The sequence below is a fragment of the Budorcas taxicolor genome, chromosome 8 (genome assembly GCF_023091745.1).
Source record: "Budorcas taxicolor isolate Tak-1 chromosome 8, Takin1.1, whole genome shotgun sequence".
Classification (NCBI taxonomy): Eukaryota; Metazoa; Chordata; class Mammalia; order Artiodactyla; family Bovidae; genus Budorcas; species Budorcas taxicolor.
The window spans coordinates 49,387,595-49,407,571 of NC_068917.1; the positions used below are offsets into that span (position 1 = coordinate 49,387,595).

The following is a 19,977-nucleotide window of genomic DNA, read 5'->3' on the forward strand; positions in this document are numbered from 1 at the left end:
GATATATCTTCAGTTTTCTAATTATAATAAAAGTAATTCGATTGACTATGATAAGTTTCTAGTAAGCATTTTAATTCAAGAGAAATATAAATGTAAAATACACAAATTTAGAATGAGCTGTCACTTTACTTACATATAATTTGTTTAAAAACCATTTGTACAGTAGCTTTGATGGACTTTCTCATGTATTAGAATTACTAAAGAATAAATTATATCAAACTTCACTCTATTCAGCAGACTTAATATTTGAGAAAAATTATGTGAAGTTTTATTTTCCCATGAATGTTCTAATTTTAGATATACTTTGTCACTTTTTAATTTCTCTCACTGACAGACTTTTTTCCCTGTAAATAATTAACCTATAAACTAATGTTACATTAAAATTTATAAGGTGAGTTGGTTTTTAAAGAATTTGAGGAAACCTATAGTTAGTGATACGAGTAAAGCAAGAAAAAGTGCTTTAGTAGGAAAATATTCTTCACTTCTTGTTTCTGCCTAGTAATCTCACCTCTTTATAATTTAGGACATATGATGTCTGTGAAGTATCTCCTGGGCCCCACTTGAATATGATTATTGGAGCTAATGGAACAGGGAAGTCCAGCATTGTGTGTGCCATTTGCCTTGGATTAGCAGGCAAACCTGCTTTCATGGGACGGGCAGATAAGGTAAGTTAACATAGGTACTTTTAACAAAATTCAAAACCATGAATCGCTTTTGGTAACAAATCAATTTCTTCATCTTAATTCTTTGGGTATGGCAAATGTGTTGTGCTTGAATATAAGTAATGAAGTTGGCAGATAGAGACACTGAGGGAAGATCTCCATTTTACAGAAGTAGTTTGCTATATACCTAGAGAATTCTCCAAGTGTGTAACACCTTCAGCCTTAGAAATAGTGTAAGATACAGCTGTTTAAATGTATGGATGGACTTGTGAAAAGGAGAAGTAAGTTTCCAAAGGGCACAAAGTAATTTGGATCCGAAGATTGCTGCAAGCTCTGAAGTTGTTTTCCCAGAGTTGTTTGCTTACCTTGTGCCCTGAAACCTGGTTTTGAATTCGTTGCATAAAATTGGGGGTCCTGAGGGTGTAGAAGAGTTAGAAGATAAAACTATGAGTACTGTGTGTAGCAGGAAAACAAAAAATTGCAAAGTGGGGCTACTTATCTCAATATTATCTCTGAATACAGTAGTAGAAGGAAAAAGAAAAAAAATCTTTCAAACAAGCCTCAACACATACATTGTAATTTTAAAGTGGCTTCACTTAGTAATATCTCTGGCAGAAGCAAATGAAATCCTCTGAAGGAAAATGCTTTTAATACAGTCCTCAAAAGAAACCTAATGTAAAGTTCCAAGAAATTCATGCATCCATGAAAAATCACAAAGCATAGGAGGAAATGAAACACCAAAAATGAGAGCTAATAAAAACAACAGGCTGACCTATGGAGCTTGTGTGTATAGAATGTAAACTAGGAATATTTGGTTTATTTAGGAACTGAAAGAAGGTTGCAAAGGAGTAAGTAACAAAAAGATAAGGTAAATTTGAAAAAGAATCAGTGAGAATATAAATAAAAATACATGGGAGAGAAACTTGATGGACCGGTAAAACAACAAAGACATATTTGAGAATATGTGAACCAAAATACTTGACAGTTTTTCTAAACATGAAATATAGAGCTAAAGCAAAAAAATTAAAAGTATGAGATCAAGATTGAGACCTGATAGTTGAAGGAAAATAATGGACTAAGGAAGAGGCAATATTCAATGAAAGAATGACTAAGAATTTTCCAGAAATGTTGAAAAACTTGAATCCTCAGATCCATTGCACCTAAATATATTCCAGATGGTGTAAAAGAAAGAAATACACAAATAGACACATTGTAGTAAATTTTAGAATACCAAACATGGTAGTCATATGGTCTCAGAATATGAAGGGGTTGAAAGAACCGTCTGAGATCCTCATAAAGGAACTTTGAAAGTGTTTAGGAAGAAGGAAAATTATCTCAGAAGAAAGTCTGAGAGGTAAAAAGATGTGATCAATGAAATGGTGAACATGTAGTAAGTGTTAGTTGCTTAATTATGTCCAACTATTTGCAATCCTGTGGACTATGGCCCACCAGGCTCCTATGTCCATAGAATTCTGCAGTCAAGAATACTGGAATTGCCATTCCCTTCTCCGGGGGAACTTCCCAACCCAGGGATTGAACCCGGGTCTCGCACATTGCAGGCAGATTCTTCACCATCTCACCAGTGAAGCCTACTAAACATGTAGTAAAGTTATGTGTAAACTGTATAAAATAATACTGATGTCTCATTTGTCAATTTTTTAAATCAAAGAAGATAGAACTAAATGTCAAAGCTGTGATCAGAGTTAAAGTATTCTCTGTATTGTTGGGAGAAAGTTAAGATAATTGGTTAGCTTAAGAGTTTATTAAGTTAAATATGCATTTTAAAGTTTGTAGAGTAAACCAGTTAAAAAAAAAAAAAGAAGTCAAAATATGTAACTTCCAAACAGGAAAGATTAAAGTAGGAGGAGCGAAGTAGAGGAAAAATAACCACTGCCCAAACAATCCAGAAGGAGTCTTGAGAAAGGAGAAAGAGAAAAGAAACAGAAATGTGAAAAAGGACATCATTAGAAAACATAAAAAGAGTGGAAATCCATGCACAATACATTTCACAATAATTATGACTGCCATCAGGGCATTACAAGAATGCAGCAGAGGTTTATATATTCATAATATAAGCATATTATGAGAATCATTCCACTAAAGCGTAAATATTTTAAAAGTTGTGACTGTATATATTTCTACAGCTATTTAAATTATCAAAACTAACTCTTAAGTAGAGACGATAAATTAGCTGGTAAGTTTTTTCTCATAGAGAACACCATACAAAAAAAAAAATGTGGATTAGTCCTAACAGCAAAAGTTGCTATTTACACGGAAATGTGACTTTAGGTACCCAAATCAATCAAGGATAGCATGAGAAAATAACAAGCTCCTTTCACTCATGAATCTGGAGGAAAAAATCACACACAAAAAAGGAACTTTAGCATGTTGAATTTAATAATATATAATATATTGTGACCAAATCGAAGTTATTCAAGAAATGACAGATTGATTATTAGTAAAAAATTAACATAATAAACCATATTTTAAAGAAGTAGAACTCAATAATTTCTCAACAAATAAAAAGCGTTCAGTTAAATTCCTCAGTAATTTATGATTAAAAACTCTTAGTAAACTAGGAATAGAATGGACCTTTCTTAATTTCAGGATATATCTATGAAAATGTACATGTCAAAGTTACCTACTATCATTACTATTAAACATTGTATTGGAAGTTCTAGATTGAAGAGAAAAGATATGTGTTGAAAAGAAAGAAAACTCTCAATCACAGGTTGTAGGAATGTCTGCTTAAAAAGCATAAAGAAATTCTGGCTGAGCCTCCTGATGGATTAATATACAAATTTAATAGGGTTAAATCACCTATCAACAGAAAATTGGATTAAAGATTTACTGAGCATGGCCCGAAAACAAGACCCAGTTTCTCCCTCAGTCAGTCTCTCCCATCAGGAAGCTTCCATAAGCCTCTTATCCTTCTCCATGATGGGGCAGACAGACTGAAAACCACAATCACAAAAAACTAACCAATCTGCTCACATGGACCATAGCCTTGTCTAACTCAGTGAAACTATGAGCCATGCCATGTAGGGCCACCCAAGACAGACGGGTCATGGTGGAGAGTTCTGACAAAACGTCCACTGGAGAAGGGAATGGCAAACCACTTCAGTATTCTTTCCTTGAGAACCCCATGAACAGCATGAAAAGACAAAAACATAGGAGAACTCCCCGGGTCGGTAGGTGCCCAATATGCTATGGGAGATCAGTGGAGAAATAACTCCAGAAAGAATGAAGAGATGTAGCCAAAGCAACAACAACACTCAGTTGTGGATGTGACTGGTAATGGAAGTAAAATCCGATGCTATAAAGAGCAATATTGCAGAGGAACCTGGAATGTTAGGTCTGTGAATCAAGGCAAATTGGACGTGACCAAACAAGAGATGGCAAGAGTGAACATCAACATTTTAGGAATCAGCAAACTAAAAAGGACTGGAATGGGTGAATTTAACTCAGATGACCATTATATCTACTAGTACGGTGGGCAAGAATCCCTTAGAATACATGGAGTAGCCATCATAGTCAACGAAAGAGTCTGAAATGCAGAACTTGGATGCAGTCTCAGAAACGACAAATGATTTCTGTTTCTTTCCAAGGCAAACCATTCAATATCACAGTAATCCAAGTCTGTGCCCTGACTGGTAATACTGAAGAAGCTGAAGTTGAATGATTCTATGAAGACCTCTAAAACCTAGAACTAACACCCAGAAAAGAATCCTTTTCATTTTAGGGGACTGGAAAGCAAAAGTAGGAAGTCAAGAAATAGCTGGAGTAGCAGGCAAATTTGGCCTTGAAGTATAGAATGTAGCGAGGCAGAGGCTAACAGTTTTGCCAAGAGAATGCACTGGTCATAGCAAATGCTCTCTTCCAACGACACAAGAGAAGACTCTACTCATGGACATCACCAGATGGTCAGTACCAAAATCAGACTGCTTATATTCTTTGCAAGCAAAGATGGAGAAGCTCTATACAGTCAGCAAAAACAAGACTGGGAGCTGACTGTGGCTCAGATCATGAAAATAAATATTGCCAAGTTCAGTCTTAAATTGAAGAAAGTAGGCAAAACCACTAGACCACTCAGGTTATGGCCTAAATCAAATCCCTACTACTATACAGTGGGAGTGAGAAATAGATTTAAGGGACTAGATCTGATAGACAGAGTGCCTGAAGAACTATGGACGGAGGTTTGTGACACTGTACAGGAGGCAGTGATCAAGATCATCCCAAAGAAAAAGAAATGCAAAAAGGCAAAATGATTGTTTGAGGAGGCCTTACAAATAGCTGAGAAGAGAACTGAAAGACAAAGGAGAAAAGGAAGATAATTCCATTTGAATGCAGAGTTCCAAAGAACAGCAAGGAGAGAGAAGAAAGCCTTCCTCAATGATCAGTGTAATGAAATAGAGGAAAACAATAGAATGGGAAAGACTAGAGACCTCTTCAAGAAAATTAGACATACCAAGGGAACATTTCATGGAAAGATGGGCACAATAAAGGACAGAAATGGTATGGACCTAACAGAAGTAGAAGATATTAGTAAGAGGTGGCAAGAATACACAGAAGAACTGTACAAAAAAGATCTTCATGACCCAGATAATCATGATGGTGTGCTCACTCACCTAAAGCCAGACATCTTAGAATGCGAAGTCAAGTGGGCCTTAGGGGAAGCATCACTACGAACAAAGCTAGTGGAGGTAATGGAGCTTCAGTTGAGCTATTTCAGATCCTAAAAGATGATGCTGTGAAAGTGCTGCACTCATTATGTCAGCAAATTTGGAAGACTCAGCAGTGGCCCCAGGACTACAAAAGGTCAGTTTTCATTCCAGTCCCAAAGAAAGGCAATGCCAAAGAATGCTCAAACTACCACACAGTTGCACTCATGTCAGATGCTAGCAAAGTAATGCTCAAAATTCTCCAAGCCAGGCTTCAATAGTACATGAATTGTGAACTTTCATATGTACAAACTGGATTTAGAAAAGGCAGAGGAACCAGAGATCAAATGGCCAACATCTGCTGGATCATCAGAAAAGCAAGAGAGTTTCAGAAAAACATCTATTTCTGCCTTATTGACTATGCCAAAGCCTTTGACTGTGTGGATCGCAACAAACTGGAAAATTCTTCAAGAGATGGGAATACCAGACCACCTTACCTGCCTCCTGAGAAACCTGTGTGCAGGTCAAGAAGCAACAATGAGAACTGGACACAGAACAACAGACTGGTGCCAAACCGGGAAAGAAGTATGTCAAGGCTGTATATTGTCACCCCACTTATTTAACTTATATGCAGAGTTCATCATGTGAAATGCTGGGCTGGATGAAGCACAAACTGGAATCAAGGTTGCTGGGAGAAATGTCAGTAACCTCATATATGCAGATGATACCACCCTTACGGCAGAAAGTGAAGAAGAACTAAAGAGCCTCCTGATGAAAGTAAAAGAGGAAAGTGAAAAACTTGACTTAAAACCCAACAGTCGGGTAACTAACATCATGACATCTGGTTTGGTCACTTCATGGCCGATAGATGGGGAAACAATGGAAACAGTGAGAGACTTTATTTTGAGGGGCTCCAAAATCACTGCAGATGGTGAGTCAGTTCAGTTCAGTCGCTCAGTGGTGTCTGACTCTTTGCTACCCCATGAACTGCAGCACGCCAGGCCTCCCTGTCCATAACCAACTGCCAGAGTCTACCCAAACCCATGTCCATTGAGTTGGTGATGCCCTCCCACCATCTCATCCTTGTCCCCTTCTCCTCCTGCCCTCAGTCTTTCCCAGCATCAGGATCTTTTCAAATGAGTCAGCTCTTCACATCAGGTGGCCAAAGTATTGGAGCTTCAGCTTCAACATCAGTCTTTTCGATGAACACCCAGGACTGATCTCCTTTAGGATGGACTGCTTGGATCTCTTTGTGATCCTAGAGGCTCTCAAGAGTCTTCTCCAACACCACAGTTTAAAAGCATCAATTCTTTGGCTCTCAGCTTTCTTTATAGTCCAGCTCTCACATCCATACATGACTACTGGGAAAACCACATCCTTGACCAGATGGACCTTTGTTGGCAAAGTATTGTCTCTGCTTTTTAATATGCTATCTAGGTTGGTCATAACTTTCTGTCCAAGGAGTAAGTGTCTTTTAATTTCATGGCTTGCAGTCACCATCTGCAGTGATTTTGGAGCCCCAAAAATGAAGTCTGACACTATTTCCACTGTTTCCCCATCTATTTGCCAAGAAGTGATGGGACTGGATGCCATGATCTTAGTTTTCTGAATGTTGAGCTTTCAGCCAACTTTTTCACTCTCCTCTTTCACTTTCATCAAGAGGCTTTTTAGCTCCTCTTCACTTTCTGCCATAAGGGTGGTGTCATCTGCATATCTGAGGTTATTGATATTTCTCCCGGCAATCTTGATTCCGGCTTGTGCTTCCTCCAGCCCAGCGTTTCTCATGATGTACTCTGCCCATAAGTTAAATAAGCAGGGTGACAATATATAGCCTTGATGTACTCCTTTTCCTATTTGGAACCAGTCTGTTGTTCCATGTCCAGTTCTAACTGTTGCTTCCTGACCTGTATGCAGGTTTCTCAAGAGGCAGGTCAGATGGTCTGGTATTCCCATCTCTTTCAGAATTTTCCACAGTTTACTGTGCTCCACACAGTCAAAGGCTTTGGCATAGTCAATAAAGCAGAAATAGATGTTTTTCTGGAACTCTCTTGCTTTTTCGATCATCCAGGAGATGTTGGCAATTTGATCTCTGGTTCTTCTGCCTTTTCTAAAACCAGCTTGAACATCTGGAAGTTCACAGTTGATGTATTGCTGAAGCCAGGCTTGGAGAATTTTGAGCATTTCTTTACTAGCATGTGAAATGAGTGCAGTTGTGCAGTAATTTGAGCATTCTTTGGCATTGCCTTTCTTTGGGATTGGAATGAAAAGTGACCTTTTCCATTTTCCAGTCCTGTGGCTGAGTTTTCCAAATTTGCGGACATAATTAGTGCAGCACTTTCACAGCATCGTCTTTTAGAATTTGAAATAACTCAACTGGAATTCCATCACCTCTGCTGGCTTTGTTCATAGTGATGCTTCCTCAGGCCCACTTGACTTTACATTCCTGTAGCCATGCAATCGAAAGACACTTGCTCTTTGAAAGAAAAGCTATGACCAACCTCGTCAGCATATTAAAAAGCAGAGAGATTACTTAGATGACAAAGGTCGATCTAGTCATAGTCAAAACTGTGGTTTTTCCAGTAGGCAAGTATGGATGTGAGAGTTGGAATATAAAGAAAGCTAGGTGCCCAAATATTGATGCCTTTGAATTGTGGTGTTGGAGAAGAGTCTTGAGAGTCCCTTGGACTTCAAGGAGATCCAACCAGTCCATCCTAAGGAACATCAGTCCTGAATATTCATTGGAAGGACTAATGTTGTAGCTGAAACTTCAGTACTTCGACTACCTGATGTGAAGAACTGACTCATTTGAAAAGACCCTGATGGTAGGAAAGATGGAAGGCTGGAGGAAAAGGGGACGTCAGAGGGGGAGATGGTTGGATGGCTCCGCCGACTCAATATGCATGAGTGTGAGTAAACTCTGGGAGTTGGTGATGGACAGGGATGCCTGGTGTGCTGTAGTGCATGGTGTTGCAGAGTCAGACACGACTGAGCGACTGAACTGAACTGAACTGAGGTGTAAGGTAGTGTGACACTGACATTGAATCTGTGAATGCATTGATCTTGCATATCCTCACCTTCAGATATCTGAGAAATGTATGTTTAAGCCACCCACTCTGAGGGACTTTTGTTACAAAATCCCAGACTAAGGCAAGGACCTTTTTCATTCTTACTAAGGATTCCAAAACCTTTTCTGTGAGTTATATCTATTAATAATTAATAATAAACTTAATTAATTAATTATAAACTTAATTAATAATAAACTTAGAAATAATTAGCAGTTTAGAAATAAGAACTGAGAACCCCCTAAAAAAGTTGATTAACAACAACAAAAGAAAAGTTGATTAACAAAAATCAGTTGCATTTCTGTGTTCACTAACAGTGAACAGTAAATGCAATTGAATGCAATTAAAATGGATATTATAGCAACAAAGGTATAAGTTACATAGCCGCAAATAAAAGATATGTATGAAGAGATTATGGTTTTTATTTAAAACTGTTAACGTTTGATGCATGTCATGTTAAGTGTCATTCCAGTCAGAATTCTGTTACCGTCTATAAAAATTACAAGCTGGTTCTAAAATTTAGATGAAAAAACAGGGCCAAAAATAGCCAACCTCCTTCTAAAGAAATAGGATAAAGTGGAAAAACTTGTCTACCAGATATCAAGATGATACAAAATCATGGTAAATTAAGAATTGTGGTGTTGATGTAGGGTAGACTAGTGTGATATGACCGAATAAAGAGCCAAGATACAAAGCTTAGTAAGAACTTGGTTTATGACAGAACTGACATCGTAGGTGAGTGAGGAAGAGATGGATAAATGGGACTGAGACAACTGGTTATTGGTATAGGAAAAGATGAAATTGAGTCCTTTCCTCATACTTTAACAAAGATTAGTTCCTGGTGGATTAAATATCTAAATGTGATTAACCAGGAAGTTTTTAGAAGAGATCGGTAGTAGAAGAGAATAATTTTGTGACTTCAGGTTAAGAAAATGTCTTAAAGTATAGACCCAAAAGGAAAAGTTGATGATTTCAACTGTAATAAAACTAAGGAACTTCTCTTCATCTAAAAGACACCTTGTAGAGAAAAGACTAGTCACAAATTGGGAGCATGTATATATAGAACATATAACAAGATTGATATACAGACTATATAATAAGCAAAATAATGACAACTCATAAGACATGTGAGTAAAAGATCCGCTTAAATATCTCACAGTCAAGAAGCAACCCAGACTACCAGTACATTCCTACAGATAAGAAAAGATGCTCAACTTCATTAATTATTAGAGAAACGCACATTAGCCCTGTCAAGGTATATCTGTCAGACCCACCAGAATTCTATTGGTGCCATGTGCTTATGAGGATATAAAGCAGTGGAAACTCTGATGCATTCTTGGTGGGAATATGAATTTGTACAACCTCCTTGGAAAGTGCTATGGTATTACCTAGTAAATCTGTAAATGCTTACATCCAGTGCCTCAAAAATTCTGCTTTCTAGGTACCCTAGTCAGCTTTTGTGCATTTATACTAGGTGAAATCATGGAAATACCTGTAGAAGTATTGTTTGCAGTGAATTCTGGAATAGTCAAATACAATTGAATATTATATGACAATAAAAACAAACTTTGGCTCATTGGTTAAATATAAAAAACATAATTTTAAGGAAAAATGCCATCTTGGAAAAATACATGTAATGTGAGTTTGTTTCTAGAACAGTCAAAAACATTTGGAGTCTCATACAGTAAAAAACAAAAGCAAAGGAATTAATCAGTTTAGAGATAATAAAATCAGTTTAGCGATTACATTTCTTGTTTCATTTTTTAAACTTTTAATTTTATGTTGGAGTATAGCCGATTAACAACATTGTGATCACGTTTCAGCTGGACAGCAAAGGTACTCAGCCATGCATATACATGTATCCATTCTCCCCCAAACTCCCCTCCCATCCAGGCTGCCAAATAACATTGAGTAGAGTTCCCTGTGCTATACAATAGGACCTTATTGGTTGTCTATTTAAAATATATAACAGTGTGTACATGTTGATCCCAAACTCCTAACTATTCCTTTCCCTCTTTCTTCCCCATTAGTTGAGAGAAAAAGGATGCAATTAGCATGAATTAAGCAATGTCAGATAAACACCGGTAGTGATCAGTTTCGTAAACTGGTAGATATATAGTTGTTTTATTATTTCTAAACAGTTCATGAAGTTTGTATGTACTCTTGGTATATATTTCACATGAAAACATGTTTTAAAAAGAAAGTCTAAAAGTTGGGTTACTTCACTGTAAAATATTTTTAAAACTTGAAATGATTCTTTTATTTTTCAAAAACTATTATGAATATAATATAATCAAAGTGATATTACAGGTTTTTAAGCAAGACTTAATATTTAATGTGCTGGCTTATGTCGTGTCTCCATGAGAAGGAATCTACCTGCCAACGCAGGGGATGCAGGTTCAATCCCTGGGTCAGAAAAATCTTCTGTAGAAGAAAATGACAACCCAATCCAGTATGCTTGCCTGGAGAATCTCATGAACAGAAGGAGCCGGGCTGGCTATAGTTCATGGCGTTGCAAAAGAGTCAGACACAACTTAGCGAATAAACAACAGCAAAATTTAATGTAGGTTACAAGATTGATTTGTATACCCCTTAACATTATAAATAACCTATTCAAAACAAAATTTTAATGCCATAAAGGAGGCATTTATGAGATAGAAAAGATACTGCTTTATTAGTGATTAATTTTGTAACCTGAGTCATCTGGAATTCAGTTTTTATTTCAGAGAACAGGGGTTGGAGTAGATAATTTCCAAGGACATACTCAGATTTTTATTAATATTGTGTTTTGTTTGTTTTTTTGGCCATGCTGCACAGCTTGTTGGACTTTAGTTCCCCAACCAGGAATCTAACTCAGGCCTTTGGCAGTGAAAGTGCCAATTCTAACTGCTGGACTGCCAGGGAATATGTAGTTTTTTAAATTGTCAGAAATTGTTTATTAAATTGTTATCTCTCTGTAATGGTCTGCTGGATTGTATTCCAAGGGCTGCCATAGTCAGAATGGATTGGGCTGTAACAATTTTCACCAACCTTCTTATTTATTTTTGTCGTGAAGATACATCTGTCCTCACCGTTGAGTGGTAGGCTTTTTAAAGGAGGCTGTGAAGTGCAGTTTTCTTAGATGACAGCTTGCAGACATTTGTGTATCCACAGATGTGTTCAGGGGATGTCCAAATTCTTAGCAAAAGATTTTTAATGTTCTATTTCTGTTTAAATGCAATATAAAAATTTAGTGTAAGCATGTTCTGTACCACTGGTACAAATACTTTATAATAAGAACTGCCTTCTGATTTTTTCATTTCTTCCATTTGGTACCAAGTATTTTAATTATTGCAACCTAATGAGCAGATGCCCCACTCTTAAAAAAATGCCATTGTTTTCCTTATTTATGAACAAACTGAAACAGAAATGTTAAGTAACCTGGTCAAGGTGAAACAGTTTGTATATGGCAGAGCTGAGATTTGAACTGGACATGGTCTGTGTTGAAGCCTGTACTCTTGATCATTAAACTGTACTTTCTTGTTACAGGAACAGACTTTCTTTTTCATCTTTCTGGTTCTCAGTTTCATCATCTATAAAATGGATATAATACATATCTCATAAATTTGCTCATGAGTATTAATGAGAAAATTGTATATCAAGTGCTTAGAACATAAACATAGTAATGCTTAATAAATGTTAACTGTTGTGGTTATAATTGTCATCATCATTGTCATTACCACTATTAAAAAACAATTATTTGCAAGGTGTATTTCCTACCTTTTTTGAGTATTACTTAATTATAGCCTGATTTAAGATCCAATCTGATTTTTTTAGGTCCAGGGTCTTTTTTCATACTTTACACTCACATACATATAGAAAGCAGCTTAAATACATCTATTTTATGAAGTAAATTGTGCTCACTTAAATCATATTTACTATATTTATTGGACTATTTAGAAAGTGCTTGGTGATAGGTGTATACTAATTAATAGCAAGATGGGTACTATTAGAGTGATTACTAATAATATTTAATCTGTGCAGTTCCATAGAAGTACTGGGTCTGGAGCTTGATAACTTGGGCTCAGATTTTTGCTCTGCACTACTTAACTGTTAATAGCTTTGTCATGAACTTTGTAAGAGGCTCTTAGACACACAGAAAGATCAATAACTCTTAGAATATTAAAATACTGGTAGCTTAGAATATTATCATCTGTGAGTGGAAACAGTGGAGGAGCCTAAATCTGGAAAGGGTACAGTTAGAAAGTGAAGGGAGTGAATTACAGAATAGTTATTGAAAGAATCTTGATCTGACAAATAATAATGACTTTGCTACATCTCACCTGGAAATGTCACCATACAGCTCACTTTGTCTGTTTTTATATCTTAGGTTGGCTTTTTTGTGAAGAGAGGATGTTCCAAAGGCATGGTTGAAATTGAATTGTAAGTGTTAAAAGTACTGAAACCACTTTTTTCTGCATTATTTCTGAGTTTATGTTCATGCATTCCTGTTAACTTTAGTCAAGAGTAATAATACAGTATTTATTGTTGTTGTTCAGTCGCTAAGTCATGTCTGACTGTGTGCAGCCCCATGGACTGCAGCACTCCAGGCTTCCCTGTCCTTCACCATCTCCTGGAGTTTGCTCAGATTCACATTTAATTAGTTGATGATGCTATCTAACCATCTCATCCCCTGACACTGCCTTCTCCTTTTGCCTTTATTCTTTCCTAGCATCAGGGTATTTTTCAGTGAGTTGGCTGTTCATGTCAGATGCCAAAATATGGGAGCTTCAGCATTAGTTCTTCCAGTGAACATTCAGGGTTGATTCCCTTTTAAGATTGACTAGTTTGATGTCCTTGCTGTCCAAGGGAATGTCAAGAGTCATCTCCAGCACCACAGGTCTATGGCATCGGTTCTTCAGTGCTCAGCCTTCTTTATTTTCCAACTCCCACATTCATACATGACTACTGGAAAAACCGTAGCTTTGACTATATGGACTTTTGTCGGCAAAGTGATATCTTTGCTTCTTAATATGCTATCTAGGTTTGTCATAGCTTTCCTTCTAAGGAGCAAGTGTCTTTTAATTTTGTGGCTGCAGTCACTGTCTGCAGTAATTTTGAAGCCCAAGAAAATAAAGTCTGCTTCCACTTTTCTCCTCTCTATTTGCCATGAAGGGATGTGACTGGATGCCATGATCTTAAGTTTTTTGAATGTTGAGTTTTAAGCCAATTTTTTCACTCTTTCATCCTCATCAAGAGGCGCTTTAGTTTCTCTTCACTTTCTGCCATTAGAGTGATATCATCTGCATGTCTGAGATCGTTGATATTTCTCCTGTCAATCTTGATTCCAGCTTGTGATTGATCCAGCCCAGCACTTTTCATAATGTACTCTGTATCAGTTAAATTCAGTCACTCAGTCTTGTCCATCTCTTTGCGACCCTATGAATTGCAGCACGCCAGGCCTCCCTGTCCATCACCAACTCCTGGAGTTTACTCAAACTTACGTCCATCAAGTCAGTGATGCCATCTAGCCATCTCATCCTCTGTCATCCCCTTCTCCTGCCCCCAATCCCTCCCAGCATCAGAGTCTTTTTCCAGTGAGTCAACTCTTCGCATGAGGTGGCCAAAGTACTGGAGTGTTAGCTTTAGCATCAGTCCTTCCAGTGAACACCCAGGACTGATCGCCTTTAGAATGGACTGGTTGGATCTCCTTGCAGTCTAATGGACTCTCAAGAGTCTTCTCCAGCACCACAGTTCAAAAGCATCAATTCTTCAGCACTCAGCTTTCTTCACAGTCCAACTCTCACATCCATACATGACCACAGGAAAAACCATTGCCTTGACCAGACGGACCTTTGTTGGCAAAGTAATGTCTCTGGTTTTTAATATGCTGTCTAGGTTGGTCATAACTTTCCCTCCAAGGAGTAAGCGTCTTTTAATTTCATGGCTGCAGTCAACCATCTGCAGTCATTTTGGAGCCCAAAAAAATAGTCTGCCACTGTTTCCACTGTTTCCCCATCTATTTCCCATGAAGTGATGGGACTGGATGCCATCCATGATCTTCGTTTTCTGAATGTTGAGCTTTATGCCAACTTTTTCACTCTTCTCTCACTTTCATCAAGAGGCTTTTTAGTTCCTCTTCACTTTCTGCCATAAGGGTGGTGGTATCTGCATATCTGAGGTTAATATTTCTCCTGGCAGTCTTGATTCCAGCTTGTATTTCTTCCAGCCCAGCGTTTCTCATGATGTACTCTGCTCATAAGTTAAATAAGCAGGGTGACAATATACAGCCTTGATGTACTCCTTTTCCTATTTGGAGCCAGTCTGTTGTTCCATGTGTAGTTCTAACTGTTGCTTCCTGACCTGCATATAGGTTTCTCAAGAGGCAGATCAGGTGGTCTGGTATTCCCATCTCTTTCAGAATTTTCCACAGTTTATTGTGATCCACACAGTCAAAGGCTTTGGCATAGTCAATAAAGCAGAAATAGATGTTTTTCTGGAACTTTCTTGCTTTTTTGATGATCCAGCGGATGTTGGCAATTTGATCTCTGACAGTATACAGCCTTGTGGTACTCATTTTACAAGTTTTAACCAGTCCATGAAAGGTTCTAACTGGTTCTAAAGGTTCTAAAGGTTCTAAAGGTTGCTTCTTGACCAGCATACAGGTTTCTTAGGAGGCAGGTAAGGTTGTCTGGTATTCCCTTCTCTTTAAGATTTTTTTCAGTTTGTTGTAATCCACACATTCAAAGGCTTTACCATAGTCAATGAAACAGAAGTAAATGTTTTTCTGGACTTGCTTTGGTTTCTCTATGATCCAATGAATGTTGGCGATTTGAACTCTGTTTGTTCTGCCTTCTCTAAACCCATCTGGAAGTTCTTACTTCATATACTGTTGAAACCAAGCTTGAAGAATTTTCAGTGTAACCTTAATAGCATGCAAAATGTGCGTAATTATACAATAGTTTGTAGATTGTTTGACACTGCCCTTCTCAGGGATTGGAATGAAAACTGACCTTTTCCAGTCCTCTGACCACTGCTGAATTTTCCAAATTTGCTGACATACTGAGTGCAGCACTTCTACAGCATCATCTTTTAGGATTTTAAATAGCTCAGCTGGAATTCCCATCACCTTCACTAACCTTGTTTGTAGTAAAGCTTCCTGAGGCCTACTTGACTTCACTCTAGGATGTCAAGCTCTAGGTCAGTGACGACACCATCTTGGTTATCTGGATCATTAAGACCTTTTTTGTATAATTCTTCTGTGTATTCTTTCCACCTCTTTTTAATCTCTTCTGCTTCTGTTAGGTCTTTACTGTTTCTGTCCTTTATCATGCTCATTCTTGTGTGAAATGTTCCCTTGATATCTCCAGTTTTCTTGAAAAGTTTTCCTCTGCTTCTTTGCACTGTTCACTGTTCTTATCTCTTCTGTTTTCTGGAACTCTGCATTCAGTTGGGTATATCTTTCCCTTTTGCCGTTGCTTTTTGCTTTTTTTCTTTTCTCAGCTATGTATAAAGCCTCCTTACACAACAATTTTGCCTTCTTGCATTTCTTTTCCTTTGGGGTGGTTTTGGTCACTGCCTCCTGTACAAGGTTATGCACCTCTGTCCATAGTTCATAACTCTGGCTACCAGATCTAATCTCTTGAATCTATTCATCACCTCTACTGTATGATTTTAAGGGATTTGAATTAGGTCATACCTGAATGGCCTAGTGGTTTTCCCTACTTTCTTCAAGTTAAGCCTGAGTTTTGCATGAGGAGGTGATTATCTGAGCCACAGCTCCAGGTCTTGGTTTCGCTGACTATATAGAGTTTCACCATCTTTGACTGCAAAGAATATAATCAGTCATATTTCGGTATTGACCATTTGGTGATGTGTGTGTGTAGGGTCATCTCTTGTGTTGTTGTAAGAGGTTGTTTGCTATGTCCAGTGTGTTCTCTTGAGAAAACTCTGTTAGCCTTTGCCCTGCTTCATTTTGTACTCCAGGGCCAGACTTGCCTATTACTCTAGGTATCTCTTGACTTCCTACTCTTGCATTCTAGTACCCTACGATGAAAACGGCATCTTTTTTTGGTTAGTTCTAGAAAGTCTTAGAGATCTTAATAGAATTGTTCAACTTCAGCTTCTTCAGCATCAGTGGTATAATACTATATTATGACATTAATATTAGAAATAATACTTAAGGAATACTTCATCCAGAAAAGTTTCTTTTTTCTTTAATGCAGCTTTTAAAACCTGAATTGTAAGGACTTTTTTCTGGAAAAATTCATAAGAAATTAGAAATTTATGGGAGATAATGAAATGATGAAATTTATGGGAGATACGGGAGTGTTATTTCATACCACCATACCCTAGTGGTATGATCTCCATACCACTATTAAATATTCATTATTCATTAAGAAGTTGCAGTATTTTTACAAACTTAAGCGTTTTTTTAATCTTTGAGAAATATTTATTTATTTGGCTGCATCTCAGTCGCATGCACAGGATCATTGTTAAGGCGTGCAGGCTTCTTTCTGGTTGTGGCATGCAGTCTCTAGAGCATGCAGACTCAGTAACTGTGATACACAGTCTCTCTATTTGTGGCTTCAGCTCCCTAGTTGTGCACTGGCTTAGTTGCTCTGCAACATATGGGTTCTTAGTCCCCTGACCAGGGATCAAACCTGCATCCCCTGCATTGGAAGGCAAATTTTTAACCACTGGATCAGCAGGGAAATTTTTCTGATTTTTGAAAGCAAAATACTTGATTGTTAGAAAAAAAAAACCTTAATCTAGGGTTGTAAAAAGATGAAAATGAAGGCCCTCTTGACAATTCCACTTCTAGAAACAATCTTTGTTAGTAGTTTGGTCAATTTCATGTATGGCGAAAACTTGGCATTTATATCACCATTTTCTGTTCCCTCCCTTATGGCAGAAATCAATAATTCATTATAGTATTCTCTTCCCTTAACTAGATATTCCAAGTCTGCTGCTGTTGGCAGCAATTTCTGATGGATGAGAGTTCCTCTCCAAGATGAAAGCAGTATATCCTTCATGTATATACTTTGTTTTTTATACATAAAAAACATGTGTACAATATGTGCATTCTTTAGATGATTTTTGGATCATTTTTGGGAATGTTTATAGAGAGTTATTGAATTTTCGTAGCTGAAATAGCTCTTAAAAAATACCTAATAGCCCTGTCATTTTATGGGATATAAAGAAATGGTCTTTTTGTTCAAAAATTGTTGGAAATTTTTAAAATTTATGTAGAGATGAGAAAGAGGTCCACATAGAAGGAAACAGTTAAGAGATTATGTTCAACTTACTAAAATATAATGTTATTTTACTGAAGGATATAAAACTAAGGCCTGAATAAATGGGGACGCTTATTATGTTCTAAAAATATAAAATTGCAATTATCAATAGCATGTCAGTCATTTCCACACTAATGCAAAAATCTGATAAAATTCCAGTGAGAGTCTCAACAGTTTATAAGTTGATTATAAAGTTCATCTGGAAGAATAAATGTGCCAGAAACCCAAGAGGTTTTGAAAAAGCACAATCATGAATAAGACATTTGTGTAACAGATGTTAAACTGAACAGTAAAGCTTTTTTTAAATTTGATTTTTATTTTACATAGGAGTATAGTTGATTTACAGTGTTGGGTTAGTTCCATCACCGTACAGCTGAGTGATTCAGTTACACATATATCTATTCATTTTCAGATTCTTTTCCTGCATAGGTTATTGCAGAGTATTGAGTAGAGTTTCCTGTGCAAATAGGAGATCTCTGTTGATTATCTGTTTTATATATAGTAGTGTGTATATGTTAATCCTAAACTCCTAATTTGTCCCTTTCCCCCACATGCCCTCACCTGGTGACCACAAATCTGCTTTGGAAATCTGAGTCTGTTTCTGTTTTGCAAATAAGTTCGTTTGTATCACGTTTTTTTTTTTTTTAAGATTCCACACATATGTGTTACCATATGATATTTATTTTTCTCTGAGTTACTTCACTTGGTATGATCATTTCTAGGTCCATTCATGTTGCTGCAGATGACATTATTTCATTCTTTTTAATGGCTGAGTAATATTCCATTGTGTATATGTATCACACCTTCTTTATCCATTTCTCTGTTGATGGACATTTAGGTTGCTTCCATTTCTTGGCTCTTTTAAATAGTGTAAATCATATGGTAATTCTGTGTTTAGTTTCTTAGGGAATCTCCATACTGTTTTTTGTAGTGGCTGTACCAATTTTCATTCCCACCAACAGTATAGGAGTGTTTCCTTTTCTCCACACCTCTCTAGCATTTATTGTTTGTAGAGTTTTTTGATGATGGCCATTCTGAGTAGTGTGAAATGATACCTCATTATAGTTTTGATTTGCATTTCTCTAATAATAAGTGATGTTGAGCATCTTTTCAAATGTGTTTGTTGAGATCACCTATATGCCTTCTTTAGAGAAATGTCTAAGTCTTCTGCCTGTTTGATTGGGTTGTTTGTTTTTTATATTGAGCTGCGTGAACGTTTGTATATTTTGGAAGTTAATCCCTTGTCAGCTGCTTCATTTGCAAATAGTTTCTCTCATTCTGAGGATTGTCTTTTCGTCTTGTTTATAGTTTCCTTTGCTGTGCAAAAGCCTTCAAGTTAAGTAGGTCCCATTTGTTTATTTTTATTACTGTAGATCAGTTCAAAAAGATAATGGTGTGGTTTATGTCAAAGGGTGTTCTGCCTATGTTTTCCTTTCCTCTAAGAGTTTTATTTTATAGTATTCAGCCTTACATTCAGGTCTTTAATCCATTTTGAGTTTATTTTTGTGAGTGGTGTTAGAGAATGTTCTGATTTCATTTTTTTTACATGTAGCTGTCAAGTTAATAACGCTGTTAATAGTATGGTATTAGTACAGAAAAATTAGAGGAACAGAATGAAGAAAATAATAACAGTTCTAAATGCATGTAAGAGTTTAATTTATGAGAGGTGGTATGTAAGGTGGCTATGTAAAGGTATATAAAGGTGGCTATATAAGCATGGGGTATAAATTTATGCAGGCTTCCCTGGTGGCTCAGCTGGTAAAGAATCCACCTGCAGTGCGGGAGACCTGGGTTCGACCCTTGGGTTGGGAAGATCCCCTGGAGAAGGGAATGGCTCCCTATTCCAGTATCCTGGCCTGGAGAATTCTATAGACTGTGTACTCCATGGGGTCACAAAGAGTAGGACACAACTGAGTGACTTTCACTCTCCCAGGTTTTAGTTAAGTTCAGTTGCTCAGTCGCGTCTGACTCTTGCAACCCCATGGAACGCAGTACACCAGGCTTCTCTGTCCATCAGCAACTCCTGGAGCTTGCTCAACTCACGTTAGTTGAGTTGGTGATGCCATCCAACCATCTCATCCTCTGTCGTCCCCTTCTCTTCCTGCCTTCAATCTTCCCCAGCATCAGGGTCTTTTCCAGTGAGTCACTTCTTCACATCAGGTGGCCAAAGGATTGGAGTTTCAGCTTCAGCATCGTCCTTCCAATGAATATTCAGGACTGATTCCCTTTAGGATTCACTGGTTGGATCTCCTTGCAGTCCAGGGGACTCTCAGGAGTCTCCTCCAGCACCACAGTTCAGAGGCATCAGTTCTTTGGC

At 37.4% G+C, this 19,977-nt stretch overlaps 1 protein-coding gene across 1 annotated transcript in view; it reads left to right on the forward strand.

Annotated features, from left to right (window-relative positions):
* Window positions 1–19,977, forward strand: part of SMC5 (structural maintenance of chromosomes 5) — a 102,498-nt gene that overhangs the window by 5,411 nt on the left and 77,110 nt on the right. Inside the window, exons 2-3 of the mRNA XM_052644501.1 lie at window positions 524–665; window positions 12,755–12,807. Of these exons, the coding sequence (XP_052500461.1) occupies window positions 524–665; window positions 12,755–12,807 (195 nt within the window). The remainder of the gene's footprint in view (window positions 1–523; window positions 666–12,754; window positions 12,808–19,977) is intronic.